The sequence below is a fragment of the Colletotrichum chrysophilum genome, assembly GCF_026319265.1.
Source record: "Colletotrichum chrysophilum strain AFK26 chromosome Unknown scaffold_85, whole genome shotgun sequence".
In the NCBI taxonomy this organism is placed as follows: Eukaryota; Fungi; Ascomycota; class Sordariomycetes; order Glomerellales; family Glomerellaceae; genus Colletotrichum; species Colletotrichum chrysophilum.
Genome location: NW_026517372.1, coordinates 96,009 through 118,843, shown reverse-complemented (window position 1 = coordinate 118,843; position 22,835 = coordinate 96,009). Strand labels below are relative to the sequence as shown.

Below are 22,835 nucleotides of genomic sequence, written 5' to 3'. Positions count from 1 at the left end.
CTCTAGGCATCATCACACCATCCCTGGTCTGTATCTCTGCGCCCTCGAGCTTTTCTTGACAGCCTGATGGGGGGCAGTCTGAGTGTGGCAGGGCCGGCCACTAAGCACCTTGCGCCCAGAAATACGAGGAGCACACGAAGATCCGGTCGTGAATCCTCAATAGCTCCCTATCCCCATCGCCAGCTTTCGTGTCACAGCCACCCCGGGCAACTGGTCCTCAGTCGCTTGATGCCAAATGCCTCGTGTTTCTTTCATCCACGTTTGCGCGTCCTTCGTCAATCGACACCCTTGCAGCAATCCCAAGCAAGCTTACTCGTCCCAATCTGCCAATCATGGCCTTGTCGATCCTCAAGTGCCCGAGCCTTTCCTCATTGTGCTCATGTACCCTGCTCTCATCCCTCGTCACATTTTGCGCCGCGGTGTCACGACCCTAGGAAATTACTGCATTACGAGCTAGATAAGACAGGGCAGGCCAGAGAGCGTGAGAGAAAATTGCAGAAGTGCGTGGTCATTGAAGAAATGAGAAAACAAGCGCCACTGTGATATATAATGGATCGTCATCCCTGCTTGGCAACGCCCAATATTGCAATCCGTCCAACGTTTCCCCAAGTTTTTGTAAGAACAAGACGGACAGCAGAAGACATTTCAGCCTCTGGATCCTTCTGTCTCCCGAGAAGCCTGCTGCCTGCCAATCGCTGCCTGCTCCGATACGTCAGCGCGATGCTGTGCTGACAACTCAGCCCATTCAGCCTTTTGTGCACTCTGACGACTTGCCGGATCCTAGAAATTTCTTCAGTGTCATCCTTGACCGTCTAGTCGAAAACATCGGAGTCTTCTCGTCACGAAGCAAATTTCGATAGCTGTCTCATCGAACCTGGATGCTGACGGAGGATTCTCATCGACGAGCTCACGATACCCTCCGTCATACAAGACCACAGAGGCTGTTGCACAATTTTGCGACATCCAACCCGATACTTTGGAGATATAAGGTGGCTTTAAGACAACGAACACCAGCTTCGATAGTTTGTCGTCCGAAGAGCAAAGACGACATCCATATAAGACAAACGGTATCTGAGGGCCTTGGCGGATTTTGGGTAACCGTCGAGCCATCGAAGCGTTTGATTCGAACCAAAGGAAAAAAAAAAGTTTGGCAAACTTGCGGAAGACCATTAAGGTCTACTACGATTTTGTACGATCAGTCAAAGGAAAATCTGACAAGACGCAAGAGGTGCCTGGTCACAGAACGCAACAATAATCACGAACGTCTTGAACATCTTGTTCGAAAGCCCAGATTCGCAAGAGCAAGAGCGAATATCCAAAACAGAGAAACTCGAGAGAAGTTCCAGTCTCTCGAAATACGGTAACGCATAGTCTTTGTTCTTCATCGTCTACGACATTCACACTTCATTCGAACGACATCTCGGTGGCCATACACCAAGCTGAGCTCGTACTTTACGAGAGACCGACTTTCGAATTCCCACAACTAGATGGACTTGGTTGTCAACCTTGACCGCATCTAGACTTCCAACAATCAAATTTCACGATATATACACCAAACTCGACAACATCAACATCAACACCAATACAACATCCACCAAAATGCTCTTTCCCAAACACCGCCGTCGACCCTCCCTCCTCCTGCTCCTTGTCCCCCTCATCTTCTCCCTCCTATACCTCAACCACCGCCTCGCCAACCCCCTATCCCCGTCCCCGATCTTCACGACATCCCGCAACGCGACATCCCACCTCCTCGCCCCGCGCACGCAACACTTCTGGTCCTCCCTCCACACCCTCCTCCAAAAGACAGCCCCCTCCGTCTCCGAGCCCCTCCGATCCCTCCGCGACCCAACAGAAGAAGACCTCGACGCCTCAAAGAACGGCAACACCTCCCCGCGGCCCGACAACACCCCCCTCTCCGAGACAGACCTCGCCGCCCTGACAGCATCCCACTCGGCCTACGTCTCCGCCCTTCGCTCCCTCGCCCCCCAACTCCCCGTCTGGAAAGGCACCTCCGGCGTCGTCATGACCGCCGGCGGCGGCTACCTCGGCACCGCCCTCACCTCCCTCCTCCTCCTCCGCCGCTCCGGCTCCAACCTCCCCGTTCACCTCTTCCTCGACTCCCCCGCCGAAGCCCACCCCCACCTCTGCCACGCCGTCCTGCCCAAGCTCAACGCCGAGTGCGTCCTCTTCTCCTCCCTCCTCCGCCCGTCCGACGGCGTCCAGCACTACCAATACAAGGTCCTCTCCATCCTCCTCTCCCCCTTCGAGAAGGTCCTCTACCTCGACTCCGACGCCTGGCCCATCTCCTCCCCCGACCGCCTCTTCACCTCCGAGCCCTTCCTCTCCCACGGCCTCATCACCTGGCCCGACTTCTGGCTCACCACAATTTCGCCTCACTTCCACACGATCACCAACTCCTCCGCGCCGCCCACCCTCCGCCGCCGCAGCTCCGAGTCCGGCATCCTCCTCTACGACAAACGCGCCCACGCGCAGAGCCTCCTCCTGGCCACCTACTACAACTGGCACGGCCCGGACGTCTACTACCCCCTCCTCTCCCAGCACGCCCCCGGCGAGGGCGACAAGGAGACCTTCGCCCAGGCCGCCCTCGCCCTGTCCCAGCCCTTCTACGACGTCCGCACCCCCGACACCGTCCTCGGCCGCTGGATCAACGGCACCTTCGAGACCGCCGGCATGAAGCAGGCTGACCCGGCCGCCGACTTCCGCCTGCAGGGCGGCTTCTCCGGCGCGGACCTCGACGCCGACCACGCCCGCGAGCCCCCGGCCGCGAAGAAGGCCGCACCTCTCTTCATCCACCACAACCTCTTCAAGATCGACCTGTTCAAGGTCGGCGGCGCCAGCGACCCCATGTTCCGCCTCGACGAGGAGGGCAAGCCGGGCCGGCTGTGGGGGCCGGACGAGAAGCTGGTGCGGGATAGCGGGTTCGACGTCGAGAGGGCCATGTGGGACGTCGTGCTCAAGGCCAACTGCGGCAAGACGACGGCGGCCGCGAACGCGGCGGGCTGCGGGAATCTCAAACGCTGGTACGAGGCCGTTTTCGTTGAGGCGCCGCCGTTGGTTGATGGCTTGTGAGGCGGCGGAAGGGGAAGAACACGAAAGGGAAGGCTTCTCCCAGCATCACATCACGCGACTGTAGCAAAAGCCCCTGGGGTCACTATCCCCACGAACTACAGTACTTCTCAGGGGTAGCAAGCAACGACAAGCTCGCCGTCACGGCTTGGAAGGACACTTATCCCGTCCGGTTCTCTGGCTGGTATACAAAACCCCCAATTCACGACCGGAGCAAGCCTTAGCAGCGGGAACTAGAGGGCATCCAAATCATAACCACACCTATCGAGGCTCAAGATGCCCGTCCGTTCGACTTAGTTCAGGAGAAGGTCGCTCGGAGGCTACTCCGTCAACGCTGCAGGCCTCCTTTTTTTCTTTGTCCATTTCTCTCCCGCCACGTCCCGTTGGAATGTTTGATGTTTTAGCCCGGAGGCCCGGAGGGAGGCGGGCTGCTTAGCATTACACGTCCCGAAACTGGACGGCTCTAGACCGCCACCAAGGAGCATAACGTACAAAGTGGCGGCGTGGTGCTTTTTGGCCCGTCAGCCAGGGCAGGACGAAGCTTATGCCTCAAGATCACCGCTAGAGTTTGTCCACAAATCCTCACGAAACAGACAAAGAAACCCAGCAAACACGGCCGCCACATCGGCTAGCCTCCGATCAGGAGTCAACGCCGCGCGCTTCGATACCCAAAGACGGACGACGGGTCGGAGGAATGTTACGGGGAATTAAACAGGCCCGGTCGAGACGGCGCATCGCCGGCTGGCTGTTCGGCTGCGAGCGTGTAAGCCGCCGTGGCGGTTTCGCCCAATCTGGGTGTCGTTGGTTGCAGGCAAAAAGTCTCGCAGTCTCGGGGATGTGGGGGACGGGGAACAGAGCAACGGGCAACACACATGCGAGGCAGGTTTGAGAGGAGGAGGAGGAGGACGACGACGAGGGGGCGAGGAAAGGACCCTGAATGGCACTATCTGAAGCCGTCACGGGTCGGGGCATTTTTCCTCGCTTGTGAGGATGCGCATGGGGGAGGGGTGTTGGTGTTCTTCTCGCCAGACATGGGCGAGGCCGATCCAAGGCCAAGCGAGCTTAGGCGAGTCTCGAACTACGTTGCCTTTTTGAGACGTTTGAATAGGCGGGACTTTATCCAGGGCATTGTGTTCCTTCGATATGCGAAGAAAGATCGGATGGCGGAGGGGGATGAAGACTGAGACCCGTTCCGGCAGTTGGATTTTGACATGATGCTAGAAATCTCGCTGTTGTTGTGAGAAAGGCAAACCGGGGAATGGGTGCAGAGAGTCAGGTCAAACCTCACCCCGCCGTCCCCGGTGAAGCGGACACCGACATTTGCTTGGTGGCAAACAACAATTTGGAAGCAAGCACCGAGCAAGCTGAGCAGATAAGATGGGGACCGGGCTCACCGGGTGATATCGTGTCGTTTCAGACATCGGTGCGGGTTACGCTGCTACCGAACAGCATAGGTCCGTTTGGAGAGTTGGAATCGGTTCCCGTAGGGTTTCTGTAGCACAGCCCGGTTGCCGCTCATGGTTCCTCTGCAGACCGTGAGCCTCCGGCGCAATCAATGAGAAACCGTCGGACACCCCGGTCCATCGCCCTCTGCATGTTTCGACCCAGCTTTTGGGGGGGTTTTGTATGGCGGATCGTCACTCTCTCGTATCGCAGTCAGCCCAATGCTGCTGGAATAAAGTGCGTTGCGTGCTTTTCGAAGCTCAAGCTTCGAAGCTGCGTGCTGGGTTGCATGCTGCGCCGCGCCGCAGGCCCCTGGCAGTGAAGCGGGGAACCCAGTCGATTCGTTCTTGGGGCTGTTGCCAAAGTTCCTAGGACGCGCGCAGGTCGCGAAGAAAAACGTTTGTGTCCGTAGCAGCCTGCGGAATCGAACTCTGCCCAGCCCAGCAACACCCATGAGTTCCGGCGGGGTGGAGGGGGAAGTTCGTGAGCATTGAGCAGAGCTTCAGAGCAAGCTGAGCGGTAGGAGCAAACACCCCTGGGCTGACATCAGAGGAAAGCCCCTCCGCCGAATCCTCGCAGCCTTGCGATCACGAAACCATCAGCAGATTCAGACTCCAGCTCCTGCCGGGTTTTGATTCCTTGCTTCCTGCTGTCTGACAGACGACATGGGACCAAGAATCCAATCATGGTGATGCAATGGCGTCGGAGTTCGTCCGTATGGAAACGGGGACGCGAGCATCCGTGGGCCGTCATCGTATGCCGAGGTTGACCGATGGAGTTTTCAGCGTTCGGGTTTGTTTCCATCTGTTGTTGCTTGCCTCATTCTCGTCCCAGTATCCGGATCCCTCCACCTCCATCATCTCCAACAACTTGATCAAGCCCTGGTCAACGACCCCTCCATCCTCCTCCAGCTCCAGCTCCAGCTCCAGCTCCAGGTTGAAGCTCCAGGGCAGCTCCAGGCTCCTCGATTTCTCCAAAAACAGGAACAGTGGAACGTGCACGAGGGGATGGCCATTTTCCCGGGCACGTCCCCTGTCAGCAGCTGCCAGAGGTCCAGATGACGGGCGGCTAAAAAAGGACGTCACTTTCTCAAATGATCCTTGTCGATGCATGCACCTCAGTTCTCAGCTGCACCTCAACCTTGCTCTGTCTCCCCTCCCACCCCTCGGCAGACCTTTCCCCCGCCAGCACTTTGCACGTGACTTCGCGCTCGACAAGGATCGTGAGGCAGGGTCTGCAGGGGCCCATTGTTTACATGAGTCGCGAACCCGCAGTTTGTAAACAAAGTACAGTGCCAGAAAACTGCTGCCAAAACCTGCGCTGGAAAAAAAGGAGTCTGCCCGCGACGAGAAGCGACGACGAAAAAAATCCCCTCACTGGAGGGGGTTCGGGAGTCGGGCGCGCTCGGGACACGCTGGAGCGAATGTGGCTTTTCCCACCCGCAATGCTACGCGCGCCAGCGCCGGCACCCGCTTGCTGCTTCACCATTGCCTCCCTTTCTCAACGGCGGAGAGGAACAAAGAACGAGATGCCCACAACGGGCACCGTTTTCCCAGCCCGCCCGTCCTAGGCCAATGCCTAATGGCAACTCTCAAACGCTCAACAGCTAGGCAGAGTCATGCACGAGGCAACGCTCCGCTGTAGATGCGCACAGCACCGAGTAAGAGACACCTGCGACCGCAATGCGCTGCGTTTGATCCAAGCCAGGGTGCAAAGAGGGGAAACTGCAGATATGCAAAACCTCTGTGCGTCCAGAGGGCGTGGGCAATGAGGGGCACGGAAGGTCGGAGGAAGCTGACGGGGAGGGAAGCAAGACGCCATCGCACCTCGGTCACGCGGCATCGGTCGATAGCTTGGAGTTGCTGGACGGCCGGCCCGTCTAGATAGAGCTGAAAGTTTGACCTGACAGACACGTCGCGATGCGGCTGCGCCTCCTCATTGGATTGTGTCTGACGCCTGTCCCATCTCCTCACATGCAGGTAATCCTCAATAGCGTGAGATGGGCTCATTGGATCCAAGGCAGTCCTCGGCTGGTCATCGTGATTCGCACCGCAAAAGATAAGCCAAGCTGCGGTGTCTGTACCTACGCGCGGTAAACAAACAACATGCGAAGCTGAGCATCCAATCCGCTTCCTCGGTGTCTCCTCTGACCGACGCGGCGTGCGTTGGTTCGGTGGTCCTTGTTTTGGGTTGACTGACAGGTACGACGGCCGGTTCTGCGACCCATGGCACTTTTGGCCGCAGACAGCCTTGATCTGGGCCACTAGCATGGCATTGATGCTTCATATTTGTGCAAGTGCTCCAGATAACCGGCGATGTGACTGCATCACATTGGCCGCGAGCCCAGCGCAGCCCGAGAAGGGATCTCGATACATATGGCAAGACGAGACCTCTGCCTTGCCTACGGCTCTTCGCGGTAGCAAGAAGGAGGGTCAGGCGGCCCGGGGGTCTTGGATGGTGACGATCAATTGCCAGGCTGGACTCCGAGAGGATGACGTCTGTTTTAGAGCCGGACTAGGCCGCCGCAAGTGATCGGGGCCGATGTGCGTGATCGATGATTTTCACATCGAGATGGGACTTCCTCGCACCGCCCTCTACGTCGAATGTCTATCAACTCGCGTCCAAAATTCGTCCCATTTCGTCCACTGCGAGACCATGTTTTGGAAACTTCGCTCAAGTGCCGGGTGAGACCATGATTCTCCATCAGGGGAAGATGCCTGATTGCCATGTTTTTGTTGTGTTGGACTGTGCTTTTCGTCGAAAATCTTTTTCTTCCTCTACTCGCGTTTGATGACTCAACCCTCAACAAGGGAGAACCCCCTCAATATCAGAAAAACACTGCCAGTATTCGGTAACCCGTGTCGTTGTCTCGCTGAGCTTATGTCAGTAAATCTCCGGGCCGCTTTGACGAGCGGTGCGATATTGGGGGTTTCGGTCGCCTCGTGGGCCCGGCCTAGGATCGGTCGATGCTGGACATTGAAATGATTCATCTCCATTTTGCCGTTTGAGCATTTTCATTAAGCTGTAAGGGAGTTCGGGAGATGTTCTTGCCCGGCGTGATCCCTCGAATCCTTGTTGGCGCTGAGGTTCGTGCGATTGATATAGCAACGCAAAAGGAGTCATTTGGGAGAACGAGGGAGATACGCTCCCAATGGCGTCAGTTTGGCTCAGGCGTTGCCCTCCAGCTGAGTTAGGCTTCGCCTGCGAACAAGGTTTGAGGCGCAATTCGATAGGCCAAGCTCAAGTAGCCTGATAAGACACATCAAGACCAGGGCTCGTCTGCGTCAGCCACGGGCTGTCAGTCAGTAGTCAGTCAGTTGACCTTCCCGTCCGCCTTCACGACGTGCGCATGCAAGTGCACAATTGCCTGTGCCCACGCTTGGACTTGAAGCCGTCGACTGGCAATCACAGCCCATACGAAGACCCCTTTCCGCGCCAACAGTCGTTACTCTCGTTAGTGAGCCAATGACAGACATGAGCTTGAGTGAAGCGGAATCGGAAGGAAGAGGTGGGCTGTCAGTCGTAGTGCATTCGTAGTGCATCCGCAACTTGTCGTCGCGGGGTTCAAGGGACAAGGAGACCCCTCGGCGAATTGGGGACGCTTTCTCCGTAGCCGACTTTTTTTTTTCTCGAACCAAGCAACCGAAGATTGCAGCCAGAACAAGACAGGGTGGACCCGTCGATATCGACAGGGTTGACGACGGCATCACAATTAAGCGAGCATGAACATTTTTGTGCTGCCCGCTTCTTTCATTCTCGAAGACCAAAGAGCCTCACCTATTGTTGCATAATCCTTGACTGAAAGGAATTCTTCAAGGTTATTTCGAGACGGACAAGGAGACGAAAGCAGTTCGCCCCTCGTCGATGGACAAGTTCCTGGCCAAAGCTGGATACCGGATTGTCGATCGAGCTGCCGACTCAGTGAGGGGGACTTTCCAAGAATCGACAAAAGTAAACAAATGGTCCCCTAAGACGGCGGGCGTCTCGAGGAGAGCTGGGGATGCTGCATGGAGGGGTATTCTTCTGGTACGAAGCTCTGTGCACACGGGAAACATGACAAACATGTCCTTGAACCATGCCTTGCCGAGTGGAGCTCCCGCCAGGGGTGCTATTGACGCTGACGATGTTGTCATGTCGTCCCAGAGCCGGCGAAAGGCACGAGATGCCGTCGTAAAGCTCCTTAGCCCCCCACCAAAACCTCTGACCGCGTACCCGTTGCTGCGGGAAGCTAGGAGCTTCGCAAGGTAGACGACGGTCCGTCACCGGGGAGAAGCTCTCCTGTGACCTGTAGCAGGTTGAGCGGACCAACATCATGGCGGAGCAGCAGCAGCTTAGAAACATGGCACAGCAGTAGTTGCAGAAGCTCCATGCAGCTAGTATCCGTACGACTGCCCGCAGATGCAAAACCAAAGCTCGGCATCCGTCTGGTCCCCATCGAACCGACAAATCCACTTGAGTTTCTGCATCCCGAGCTCGCATACTCGCATCAACATGCAGCATAGCTGCAGCCGGCCGCGCGGTAGGCTGGGGAACAGGTGGGTTGGCGCCCGGTTCTTGATCGACTCCGTTGCTTCTGTTGCCCCGTGGAACAAATCCGTGAGATGGGTCCTTTCAACAATTCGAAGAGTAAACAGTGGCCGTTCACGGCGGCCATGGTCCAGAGTTTGATGATGGTTTCTTCTTCCATCATCTTCCCAGCCGCCGGCTCCTGGGGATCGGGAACCGGGCGGAGGGCTGACCACAGAACGAGATACACGTGCCGGCACGGTCACACGGTATCTGCATCTGTATAGATACATGGAAAATAAGAATCACTCCCCATCCGTCGACTTTGGGTTCTGTTCGATGGCCGCACAGAACATATTGTGGAGATGAACGACTGAGCGTGCCGCTTCACCGCCGGACGGTCTAAGACAGGACTTGACTGGCACCTGGCAGCTTTCAAGTCCCGTGTGCCTGAACTCAGATGTCGTGCGGTCAATTTCGCATCATTCGAATGCTTGTCCAACGCCGCTGATGAGGGAGGGTTCGTTGATCAATTAACCGCTTGCCATTCGTCGGTCTGTTCGCCGACGAGCAAGCCATTCAAGCCAAGGCCAAGGCTTAAGGGCCCAGACCGTGCTTGATGGAGACGTCACGGAAGCTCGGGGGTTAATTGATGCTCTGTTGCTCTGTCAGTCTTCATCTCGGATCGGTCGCCTGACGGTGTCCCAGCTCCAGGTTCTGGCTTAGCTGGAGCTCGAGCTCCAGTTCTCCAACTTCAACTCCAAGTACCCAAGCTCCAGCTGGTAGCTCCAGCTCCTACGATTAGAGCTCCGAACGAGCTACCCTGTGTAGCGTGTATTTTTGCTCTGTACTCTACGCCGTACGGATACGTTCGGAGACAAGCACAAGCTCCATCTCGCCTGCCCACTTGCCTTCCGAAACAAGATGCCCTGAAGCCAATGCTACAAGGGTTTGTCTCAGCCCCCACCAAACCCTTAGGCTCTGCTGTCAGCAGTGAGCGGTAAATAACCAATTGCGGGCGATATCAAGCCATCAATTCGCTTTTGGCAGGCGCAGACTGTTAACTCGAGGCCGCGTTTGGTGTAAGTTGCACGGAACGATGTAGCGATAAGCAACGAAGATGGTGTAGGCAAGGGGTCAGATCCCGGCCCAGCACGCACTCGCATCACACAAGACTCTCGCGAGCAGCAAAGAGAACCGGGGTTGATGACCAGGGTGAAGGCCAGGGCCGATGAGCGGGGGCAAGCGAGGGATTGGGCTGGGTCTTGGCTGAGAAAGTGAGGGAGAGTGGCCGAGAGCTCTGGCCAGTCGCGATGGCGGACATGGAGATGAAGCCCTGTAAGCTGCCGATAACCCCCGGTCAGTCCCCAGTTACAGCCCGGCGCATCCCAGCAAATCCCACGTCTTCAGCCCAGGGCTGGCCCCGTTGGTTGCTGTGGGGAGAAGATGACGATGGGGGGTTACTGGGTCGTCGTTGTCTTGTTCTCTTTTCTTCCAATTTTTCTCCCGTAGCGGCTTGCAACCTCCTTTCGTTCGTTGCTGTTCCGCTGGTGGAGGACGCGAAGGGTCTTGGAGGCACATGGTGTCAAATCCTGCAGATGACCATGTCAAGATGTGCAAATCTGATGCCGACGCCGTGCATTGTCCGTGCAAGATCTGCAAAGTCGGTATTCGTATTTTTTGTGCCGGTGGACGGCCTAGGCCGAATAATTCGGCAGATCCGGTTTTTCTCAGGCTCGGGCCCCGTTGGCTGGCCGGACTGCTGGGCCGACTATCAGAAGTTCAACTGCATCAAGATTTCCCAGATGGAGTCAACTCCGGACAACGAGATTGGCCCGGTAAACTTTGTACTGCGAAATACGTCATACTGTGATTGAGATCTCTGCGACCTTGGCCAGGAAGGGTCACGGGCTGGCCGCGTCGAGGTCTGAGGAATGAAGTTGGTCCTGAGTCTGCAGTGGCAGGAATGCTCGATGCGCCTCAGAAAAGCGTTGCAGCCAAGCATCGATATCCCGAGGCAGCTTCGAACAAATTATGCTTTATTATCCCATTGATGACATGTTGGTGTCAGCGGAACATGCCGTAGACATAATTCTCGGCGGGCTCATAAGCAAACAGCAACGCCGATATGACTCTCGATAGCCAACACGCCATTTTGTGCCAGACGTGTCTCAAGACCCTCCTAGCAGACGACGTCCCGGCAACCGAAGAATGTAGTGGGCTTGAAGCCTGGGCCCTGAAGTCTCACATCTTTTTTTTTTCCATTATGAGGTGTCGTCCGTTCGCGGGAGAGCGACTGCGCAGCTCCAGCAGCCCCGTGGTCGTGCGAACGAGCATCCGATCTCGAGAGGTATTTGCCGACTGAACTTTGCAGAACACTTTGCGGTAAGCAGTCCGAGAAGGGGAGCTTGGTGTGCCGTGTGGCCTGAACCCCGCCGGCGCCGAGCTGAAGGGATGACGAGACAGGCAAGACTTGGGAGATCATGGCCTGGGAGCCCTGTCCGAAGCAACCAGGCGTTTCCGTTTCTGCGCCTCGAGGTAGCCTTGCCAACCCTGTGACCAGTAACGCGGACGAAGTTGTGAATTTGGCCATGGGTCTGGAGGAATAAAGGTGGAAACAGCACGATTAAGGTGCAAAGTGCAGTGACACAATAGGCAAGGCGGCATACGGCGTAATTGCCCCGGGCCTGGGGTTCTTGCCCGTGGTAGGCTGACGAGCAGGTTGGCTAAGCAAGGAGTGTCAGTGTGCTGGCAGACACTGACAGACAGGAGAGACAAGAGGGCTAGTCTGGCGCGGCCTTCTTGTTGTCGTGTGGTAGGATCCGTGGTCTGTGAATGTTACAACAGGAGTTGTAAGTCGGTAGTGACTGACCTTGGATAGTGTAGCATAGTGCCGTGGAGTGTGTTGTCCGTGGTAGCAAATCTTCCGTAGCTTAGGTGTAGTGGTGGACGAAGCATCCGTAGTGTAGCGAACGTGAACGACTTCAGACAGGGGGCGAGCATAGGGCGATACGCCAACTCACCGCTCATTTCCAGGCGCCGGTGGTGGTGTTGGTGGTGGTAGTGGTTGTTGCGGTTGGCACTTGAGTGATTGCTGGGCGATACATCTGGGCCTTGTGTCTGGGACTCGGGGTTTCTGGCTAGGATGGGAAAGGTGAGGCGGATGATGAACAGCGCCGAGCAATGATGTAAGCTCTCGGGCTAGGCCCAGTTTTACCAAGGCTCGGTCGCTAGTGTTGATGGAAGGCATTTAGACTGACGAGCCAGGTCACCTTTCCCTCCGGCCGTGGACTCTGTCGAGGTTCGGGGCCGCTTGGCTTGAGTCTGATCGGACATGGAGGGCGCTTAGCTCGTCGGATTGCCTAGGGGCATCCATCAGCCACCGCGATGGCGTCCATATCCCATCGTCGGCGACAGAGACAAGACCCTGGCGGCGGTGGTGGGCTCTCTCGGTAGCCGGTCAACCGTGTGACTTGTGACCCTGGGGAGGGGCACTTGGAGTATGAGATTGAGAGCGGCTGTGGGCAAAAAAGCGACGATGGATGGCTCGTGATGGGTGTTGCCGAGTCGTGTTCGTTGCGTTGCGTTGCCGTGCCCCGCTGCGCGCGTCTATCTGATCTGAGCGTTGGCGGTGGTGTTGCTGGAGTTATTCGGTGGTTGATGCACTTTTGCAGCTGCCGTTGCCCGAGGTATTCAGACACGAAGATGTCTTCTCGGGCATGAGATCCGTACGTCGCACGACTCAAACAAGCCAGACCCGCTGGCCAGACCTAGCGTTGGAGAGGGAGGCAGAAACTAGCGAGGGCCGTCGGCGCAGTCGGGAGAAACATGATGTGCAAGTGCGGCAACGGCAGGGCTTGCTTTGTTTGAATCAGAATTGCGTTGGTGTCTTTGCACCTTACCCTTTTGCTGCGTAGGAGGGAAGGACGGCAGGCAGGCAGGTAGGTACCTTCTTCCCTTATTCGTATGTAGCAGGTATGAATAGGAATAGGCAAGAGCTACCTTCCTATGCAGCATAGCACAAAGGCAAGCTCAAACATGGAACAGAGAAGGAGCATTGGGACTGACGGACTGAATTAGAACAAGGAACAAAGGGTGCACCTGCACATTGCGAATTCGCATCTTTATGACATGAAAGAATTGGGAAGGCACAATGCAAATCCAAATCCGCTTCGACGGATATCGAATACGCTTTGAGCAGTAGCTGCTGGGGCAGGTCCCGCTAGAAGACGTTTTTTTTCTTCTTTCTTCTGCTCGAGGCTCGGTCTTCTCTCCCTGCGTTGCGCTGCTCTTGGCCTGGTTCAGGGCTCTGGGGCTCTGGGGCTCTCTTTCCCGCGGGTCGGGTCCCGTTGGATCAGTGTCGGTCTGGAGCCTCATTCACACGCCCTCCCCCAGCATCCTCATCTCGTTGAAAAGGCTCCCCTAGCTCTTGTCTGGACGACAAACCCCCTTACACTGAGCAACCCGTTCTTTCCCACTGCGCAACCTGAGCAACAGGCGAGCAACAGGCGGGGTGGGATAGGTTTTCAGCACATGGAGGGCCGCAGTGAGGCCCGGGTGACGGCCACAGCTTCGGCGCAGGTCCACCCGCCGTCCACTCCCCGCCCGCTCCTCGGGGGCATACAGGCAATAGAACACACAGTGTGTTCCATCCGCACGCTGGAACAGCGGTAAGAAAAGGGGAGCTGCCACAGCGACGGGTTCGGCGCTCCAGCGACCACCGACCACAGACCACGGGCTCACAGACCACTGCGGGATTCAATCTTTGCCAAAAGGCATCTAACGCCAGTCAGGATCCATGGCGAACGCCGGTCGGGTGGGCGACGTGGGAGGGTCATGGACAGATGATGGGTCAAGGAGATTTTTTTTTCTTATTGGATTCAGCAGAGCAGAGACCAAGCCCATCCAGACCAGACCGATAGAACGGCACCGAACGGGACCAGGAGACGGGATACGGCGCAGGACGTGCACGCCGCCAGGCTCTAAGCTAGTGGACGGGGTGACTTGAGTTGGTGATACCTTATGGACTTTGGAGTCTGGAAGTATTCCTTCTTACGACTACGGCTGGCAGGTTCAACTGTAAGAGGCGGCAACGTGCTACAGAAGATATCCCGTGGTCAGCCCCTGACGCCTCATCCGGAACCATCAGCACCACCACCTGCAGCCAGCAGCCTCGAAATGGACTACAGCAGAAATCGTTGCGGCAACCGCCTGTAAGGGACAAGTCTCCCAGGGGAATGGTGCCAACGTCCGCCCCTGTAACGCCCTCGACGGGCCCTGCTTACCGTACCTATGTATCAACTATCACCAGTCCAAATAGATACACTACGTACCCCGAGGAAGCCAATTACAGCGCCGGCATCGTAAGACGGATCCCCTGAGTGAGGTGGAAAAGGGCAGGGCAGGGTAGGGCATATTGGTGGATGCCCGTGGTTGAGGTTGCCGTTCCTTACCGTAGGCGGGTATCCGTAAGGTGTATTCATAGCAGGAGTAGGATCCAGTGTAGGTGGTTCATCATATGTCGGCAATACCTTGGAGTGCTATGGACGTGAGTGAGGACTGGACCACCGACGGCTCCATGAGCTCCATGAGCAGGTTCTTAGGGGCGATTTGATGTCCCGCGTTTGTGCTGTGCCGTGCTGTGCTCTGCATAGGAACTGGATCCGTGGGTGATGCACACGCGCAGCGCATTGGCGGGGGACGACTCGCATTTTGTACGATTGGCACGATTCTCGTCGATTCCGCTGCACAGCACAGCGCTCTGGGAGATGCAGCTAACGCAAGATAAGGTCAAAAGGTACGTACTCAGCCCGACACGTGCTCATTGCACGTTTGAACGTGCCTCTGCCTTGGAACCGACCATTCGGGCCAGCTCTATTATTATTGTTGTTGTTGTCGTCGTTGTCGGACGAGGAAAAGCAAGATAAGATCGGTTGAATGCGAAATGCTACCGAGTGACAGTATCGGAGAGCGCTAACAACGTGTGTGGTGGCATCGATAATTCCTTGGCCAGAGGAAGAAAAAGATGAACACTCTCTCTTCCTCTCTGTGTCTCTTGGGCCAGGAATAAGGTCGGATGCAGACCGGGTATGCCCTGTGTAAACTAAACCGCAGCCAGCACAATGAGAGAAACATGCTTGGCAGCACCGGGTGGGAAAGATACGTACCGTATCTACGTTTTCCACCTTCGGTCTGCAAGAAACATGGCAGCGCGCTAAGGTCGGTCGCTGCGTACGTTATGCGCAGATGCATCCTGGCGAGCTGCACACTTGGTGCACTTGCACTTGCATCTGCAGGTGCTTGGTGCATTATCGCCGTACTGTATCTTTCCATTTTGTACAGGACACAGCTTGGGCCACTCGACTGCCAGACCAAACAGCCGCATCAGCCCAAGAAGGAAAGCAGGATGCAGCAACCAAACCGGGCATGGCTCTCAGAGCAGGGCAAGGCAGGACAGGACAGGCCGGGGCCAAGAGGGCATGTCATGGGCAAGGAAGGCATGGATCCCATCCTGCATCATCATCGTCCATCCAGAAGCTGCATCATGGCCTGCAGGACCGCAGAAGGGCTCCGTAGCTGCAGCAGCAACCAAATCGCCCTGACAACCTTCTTCGACGTCCCCCCCGAGTCGTCTGTCGAAATAGCGAAGATCTCCAGACTGTCCAGGGGCTTGACACCAGACTGACAGAGAAACGACCCCACGCGCCGCACTGCTGGGTACTTTTCCCAAGTATCGCTTTTTTTTTTTTTTTTCTGTTTCTCCCCTTGGAAGCGCCCACCTGTCTGGGCTACCTTATCCGCACTTAACACACTACTACGTAAGGTCTCCGTAGTCTGGGCTGGACAAACCAAGACACACGCCTCTTTCTCACTCTCTCACACACGCTCGCTCTCGCTGTTTCCCAAGGAGGCGTGCGCTCTTGAATCTCACGTTGGAATCACACGCCGCACACCCCCCAGGTCTGGCGCTTCCCTGTTGTTCACTGGACACTCTGCTCGTAGTCTGGTCACTGGTCTGGTGTGTCTGTGTCTGTCTGGTTGATGTGCCATTTTGCCTGCGAAGGAGGAGCTTGAATTGTCTCTTTCCGCCTTGTGCCATTGTGCTATGCTCATGTCCATCACCCGCACTTTGTCTCTTCTGCCACTGTCAAGTACTGTCGCCGTACTGAGCAGAGCGCCTGCTGCCGTGACTCCATACGTAGCAACACTAACCGTAGGCCAGATGCTACGAAAGAAGTACCTTACTCTGCCAACGGCCCATCCCAGACTTTTGTGGCAGGCTAAACACTGACAGTGACATCCCCCATCCCGGCAAGTCTCAATCCACCCCGTCAACGTTCCCTTCCTGGACCTGGTTCATGTTCCCATCCACACACCCTCTTGCTCCTTCGTCGACCCTACCAGAGTACGCCAGTACCTGTCGAACAGTCTGATGTGGTTACCATCCAGCCTGGTCCTCCATGTTTCTACATCCCGTCCCGTCCCAGTCGTACTCCAGTCGTACTCGTCCCTCACCATCATTCAAAAACCTCTAGTCTCCTCTCCTTCCAGATCACTTCCCTCCCACCCTCTCCCTCTTCTCCCCTCATCCCCGACCAAACCATCAACGGTCTGACGGTACGGTAGGTTTTTTTACGGATATACGGTTGTTGCCTTTTTTGTTCGGTCCAAGGTCCAGGTCCAGATCTCAAGGTCCAGCCGCTCTCTGCCCGGAAAACCAGTACCATATCGTCGACAGTACCACTCCCGCCCCCAGTATCAGTCAGATCTATCAATCAGTAAAAACTGCTTTTTATGTGTGTTTGGCCAGTCCACCACCACACCTTCGTTTTAGTGTGACGTACGTCTTGCACCAACGCAACCCGGCACGGAAAGGAAAGACGAGGAGAGAAACAGAAAAAGAAGAACCGTAGAAGGAATCAACCGCAGAGGCTTAGACGTGCATTTTGCCCTGTCTTTTTTGCTTGTCGTCGTACTCTCGGATCCCTCCAAAACCGCCTTCCCAATTCCCTTCCCTCTCAGCTCTCGGCCACCGAAGCGTAGCTCGAGCGAGACTAAAAGGCGAAAAAAAGAAGTGGTAGTAGCACTCCGAACTGCACCGCACCGCACCCAACGCACCCACACGGCACCGACCTTGCACTGCTGCACCGCACCGTCCGCACCGCACCGTTTTGCGCCTGCACCTCACCTCAGCTTCCCAGCTCCGGAAGGACCGTCGCCTCGCTTCGTCCTTTTTCTCTTGCATCGAGACCTTCCATGCAACAAAAGCGGCACCGCTCCCGCCTCGACAACTCGACCTGCCCTTTTACACCAAGGGCATCGTGGAACGGCCTCTCCCGTCGCCTCCCCTCGACTTCGGTTCGCTGCTCTCGCCCTCCCTGCGACGACGGCCTTGACCTCGAACTCGACGACGAGCAATCAACGATTGAAGGAAAAAAACCAAAGGACAACCAGCCTTTCGAGTTGCCGACCACCAATGTTGCTTGCAACGATCCAATAACGAACGGTCCCCTCCTCCCAATTCTTCGATTGTAGCGAGCGCAGTGCACCCTGCCCGAGAAAACTCCCACCCCGCTACCGATTCCGAATCTCGCCAAGCAAAATTCGGCCCATCGACTCGAGATTCGCAGCACTCCGTGATACTCGACAGCCTCCCTCCTCACCCCGTCCCGACGTCGTTTTGTTCCCCCATTGAGTGGCAAGGATCAGCAGAAAAATCATTAGGAGCAGTCGCAGCATTCGTTTACTCGGCGCCGACGAACGATCGTCTCTCATTATACACCACAACGTCACGACATATTGAGTATCGTCTTGGACGCAGCGCTCACTACCGCGAAACAACTCTACAACTAACACCACCAAAATAACACCCACCCACAACCACTTATACTCTCGCTATCGCACTTGTCGACTACGACCCCCTCGTTTTCAACACTTGCAATCATGGAGACCTCACCCTTGGCGGCTATGCACCGCCCTATGGCTGTCCCGACCTGGGGCAACAAGGACCTCTTCCGCCCTCGCCCTCACTACACCGGAGGACACAGCCTGCGCGAGCAGTTGCACCGATCCAGCGACTACTTTGGCGTCAGCGGCTCTTCGCCTGCTGCCAGCCTGGCTGCCGACCTCTCCCAGAACTTCCGTCTGGACAACGAGGCGAGGTGAGATGGACTGGTCTGATGTACTTGAGCCTCAGTTGACTAACACATCGCAGCCCCAAGTTCCCGACTCCTCGTCGTGCCTTGTTCACATCCAACATGATGGGTGACGCCGAGTCGCGCGGTTAGCATTGACCTGGCATTCTGCAGTGCAACGGTGGTGGTGCTGATGAAAGTTATTAGATTACATCGTGACGACCCCTCCGATGCCCGAGTCCTCGCCCGCTGCAATGAACGAGATGATGGACGTTTCGCCTCTCCCGCACAAGCTGCCGTTCATGACCCAGATCGAGATAACGTCACCGACGCCGGGATCGACTCCTACCACCGAGGACGACGAAATGATGTTGGACTCGCCAGCCCCCATTCCTCGGCAAGCGTCGTTGGAGCCACCCAAGCCACTGGGAGCCGAGTAAGTTTGATTGCCACATTCCTCCTAGCTCAAGGGGTCGCGTCTAACTCAGGGGTAGACGGAGAAAGCCAGGCCTGCGCCGCCCGTCCTTGACTCGAATGAAAGGCTACTCTACTAGTGGCGTTCCTGGTCGATCCAACACAGACAACCAGCTCCCCACCTTCCGATTTGGTGAGAACCGTTTGTCACATATGAGCAGTGCTCTGTCCTTGGATGAATGCTTCGATGCCACTTCACCTCCTCAGGAACGACGACCTCAGACGGCCAACAGCCCTACTCCTGCCGTTCCCGGTGCCATTCGTCCTCGTCCCCAGTTCTCCAGCCTCTCCGGTAACCGCAACAGCCCCTTTGGTAGCCAGCACCACCGTCGCCCCGTCTCAAACCCCTTCATGCGTCCCCGCAAGCAGTTCCGTCGCTCTCTGAGCATGTTCGAGCACCCCGGCGATGTTGGCAAGGCCAAGTCAGAAGGAGGCGACTCTTCTCCTACGACCCCAGAATCCCACTGCGGCATGGATGCCGACGAGGTTCAGGAGCCCCTCCTGCCTCACTTTTTGGCCGATGACCCTACCGACACCATCCCCAGGATCACGAGAGAAACCATGGTCGACCTCTTGGACGGAAAGTACAGTGACAAGTTCGACCAGAAGATGGTCATTGACTGCCGTTTCGAGTACGAGTACGAGGGCGGCCACATCGATGGTGCCGTCAACTACAACAACAAGGACCTCCTCGCCTCTCAACTGTTCCAGCACCCCATGCAGGGACGAACCATTCTCATCTTTCACTGCGAATACTCTGCTCACCGCGCCCCCATGATGGCCCGCCACGTCCGCTCCGAGGACCGAACCGTCAACGCCGAGCACTACCCGCATCTTACCTACCCTGACGTGTATATTTTAGAAGGAGGATACAGCGCCTTCTTCAACGAGCACCGCTGCCGGTGCTACCCTCAAAACTACGTTGAGATGTCCGACGAAGCTCACCAGCGCACCTGCGAGCGCGAACTCGGCCGCCTCAAGAACCCGCGCAAGCAGTTCGGCAGGGCCCAGACGTTTGCCTTTGGCGAGCGCGAATCCTGCGTCGAACAGTCCCCCACCGCGCCACCCAGACCTAGCGGTCTCAGACCCAGCATCAGCTTCCGCCAAGATCCCAGCACCATGATTGGCAACTCTCCAATCTTGGGCGAACGTTGCCATGCAAGACGCATGGCTTCTTACTAGTATTATCAACGCTCCCCCACCGTCTGCTGCACAATGGCGGAGCAGTCTCCTCGTCTGGAGGAATGAAGCTGTCTCTCACTCTGTACCACTCACCACCGGTACAGTCCCGTCGAACACCTTCCGGCATCCTTTAATAGGGCGACCCACAGCAGCCTGATTGTCGATTTTATGCGCCTCTTCTCTGCACATGTCAACCCTATTCGATTCAACTGCCAATATTCCGCCTTACGAATCCGACGCCCAAAAGCAGCTTAACGCTCACGGCCGCGATGAATTCACTATTACGCTAATAGAACTCGTTATGCGCTTTGTTCTACACCAACCTGAACATACAACACAACAACCGGCATTAGACGCATTGGCATATTGTCCCGCATCGCCACAACATGGTTGTTCGGAGTCCATCTTGGATCTGGCATCTCGCGGTGGCTCCTGTCGGCATTTACAGCATTGTCCTTGGTTTTTTCATTTGTCAGAATTTCTGCATCATCCGGCACAGCTGGTCGGATGAAGTCCGCCGGTGGAGTTGGTCTCGACACACACGACATTGCGCGGTCACACCTGCGGCAGTCGGGTCTCCGCATCGTGGGCTCGGGAGCATTTCACTATGACGTCTCGGTCCGCTTTGTTGGTCTCCCACCTATATCCGGGAGTATTTCAGACCATACCCGGCGGACTGTTCTACTTGTTTTCTACCGAATTTCCTTTGTCTGGTCACTTGACCCTTCACCTGATACCAAAACTTTCCATCCAAACGCCGGATACCCGACATCCTTGTCATCGGATGACACAATACACTCACAGACCTCACATCACCCATTCCCTTTACATTTTTTCAAAACAACGCCTCACGGACCACCACTGGCCGGGCTTGTTGGAGGACTTTCACCTCCTGTGTACATTGTAGGAGTACCTGGAACAGGACAGCGCGAGAGAAGTGGAAAAGCTACGTGTGGAAGAAAAGCAGTTGCTCGGGAAGCCTTGTAACATTGGCGAATTATCTTGGGGGAGAGCACTGCAAGCTTAGAAGCTGAGTCGTGCGATTACGGCGTGGGTGAATCCACGCTTTCTCTGTACAGTACTGGCATCGAAAAGAAATTGCCAAAACACCATGGTTCCATAGAAGGACCATTCTGGGCTAGCTCATACTCAATTGAATGAAAATACACACAAACAAACACGCACGCACAAATTGGTATTGTGAGAGAGAGGCACGCGAGCAGCAGGCGCAGCGGCTCAAGCTACGCGCGCGAGAAAGCGCGTCTGTCCGAGCCTCTGAGGTTCGAGGCCCACCGCGGCTCGCGATTGTCTGTGCAGTCCGGAGGTCTTTGCTTCTAGCGCGTGTGTTCGTCCGGCCCTTTGAGGCTTCGACCACGTTTTGAAACATCCTCACGGGCCATGGTCGAACGCTGCGGTTCCCTCTCTTTTCCTCGTATCGGCGGCTCCTTCCTTCCCCTTCGATCTTCCTTGTTCCATGCGCCGGGTCTCACGATTCACGACTCACGTCATCGTTTTGCTTTGACCAGCAAAGCAGCCAGAAATCCGGGGGATCCCTACCAGACAGCACCGTTGTTGGTAGGTGGCTTGCTTAGGACAGACAGGGCCAAACATCAACATGGACGGCCGGACGCGATGAATACACGGACATTTCGGGACGTTTTTTGTGTCTTCTTTTCTGCGCTAGGATCTTGTTGTTTTTGCTTCCCTTGCTGGCGCTTCCACCTCACCATTATGGTGCCGTTCGGATCTTTGTGGAGAGCTATTAACGGGTGTTTTGTTTTGTGCATGTGTTCTACGGGTGTTCTAGCGTGTGGCTTTGATGCGTTTGTTACGTGATGGAAAACGGGGGCGCAGGTAAAGGGAGGGAGGGACGGGAGGGATGGGCTTCCATGGGGGACTTGGACACGATGTGATGAAAGACGAGTTTACTAGGGAGGGACGGGGGTTGAATGGGTGCGGACTCGGCCGCTGCTTCGGATGAATGAATCGACAGACGGATGAATGGGACTTTGGGGTGTTGTAGTTCTCTTTGAGTGTTTGAGGGAATTTCATGATAAGCTGTTTCTACGTGCGGTCCTGAAAGAAGATGTCGTTGCACTCGATGATGCGACGCTGGTGGGCGAGTGAACCGTTCGTCTGGATTCGGGGGCTAATTAGGTTGCAGTGCGGTGGTTCATGAGTCGGGGGCAGAGGTGATGTTGATTGTTATCGTGAGCCTCCCTTACTCGGGGGGGGGAGAACATGCTTATTTCGAGTGGACCAATCAGGAGCTGGTTGTGTGCCTCGGAGTGTCTGCCGACGGGCCATTGTAGCCATGGGAGGTGGAATTTGACAAACGTTCCTTGAGGGAAAGCGCTTTTCCTATCCCGTCTCAACTAGCTAGCTATTATTCTCTCCCGTTCTTCTTTGTTAGCTATACAGACATGGAGGAAATCTACAGGCTAAGAGGAAGCAGCAAGTGTATCCTAACGTTTCACGGCACATAGAATACGATGCAAATAAGGGAGAGAAAAGAGATGGTCGGGTAGGAGAACGACCTGGAAAACAGAAGCTTGGCAAGTGAGCTCGCAAGGGGTACCACGAGAAACACAGGTTGCTGAAAGAAGAAAAGAACGTTTCCCCTCGTCATCCGGGGGGGTGGACGCCACGCCGCGAGTCTCACAACAAAGGACCGGGGGTGTTTAGTTTATGGTCTCAGTTTTGAGCTGTCATTGCTTTTGTACGGGCCGGATAGGATGCAAGGGATAACGGATAAAAGCGTGCGGATGCCGAAAGTCTTGAATAAACTTTTTTGTACAAGTGTAAGCACAGATTATTCCATCGTCACTTTTTCTCATGCTTGGGTTTTTGGGAGAGAAAGTCCCTCGTTATGCAACACGCAACAGGTACAAGCTGAGATCTGATGACGGAGATGAGGAGGTCTCAGCCATCTCATACTGCGGAGTGGTCCGGAACCTTCACAAGCTCGGAGGAGAGGCCTCAAGGTTTTCCCTCTTCTTGTCATGTCGG

General features: G+C 55.9%; 2 protein-coding genes across 2 annotated transcripts; both read left to right on the top strand.

The window, feature by feature from the left end:
- Positions 1–1,599: 1,599 nt before the first annotated feature.
- COL26b_009120 (uncharacterized protein) lies at positions 1,600–3,090 on the top strand (the record flags this gene model as incomplete). The annotated part of the gene is made up of 1 exon (XM_053181861.1): positions 1,600–3,090. The coding sequence occupies one exon, from the start codon at positions 1,600–1,602 to the stop codon at positions 3,088–3,090; it is 1,491 nt and encodes a 496-aa protein (XP_053034195.1).
- A 14,889-nt stretch (positions 3,091–17,979) lies between these two features.
- On the top strand, positions 17,980–19,826 carry COL26b_009119 (uncharacterized protein; the record flags this gene model as incomplete). The annotated part of the gene is made up of 4 exons (XM_053181860.1): positions 17,980–18,197; positions 18,251–18,318; positions 18,378–18,606; positions 18,665–19,826. The coding sequence occupies 4 exons, from the start codon at positions 17,980–17,982 to the stop codon at positions 19,824–19,826; spliced, it is 1,677 nt and encodes a 558-aa protein (XP_053034194.1).
- Between the last annotated feature and the right edge of the window lie 3,009 nt (positions 19,827–22,835).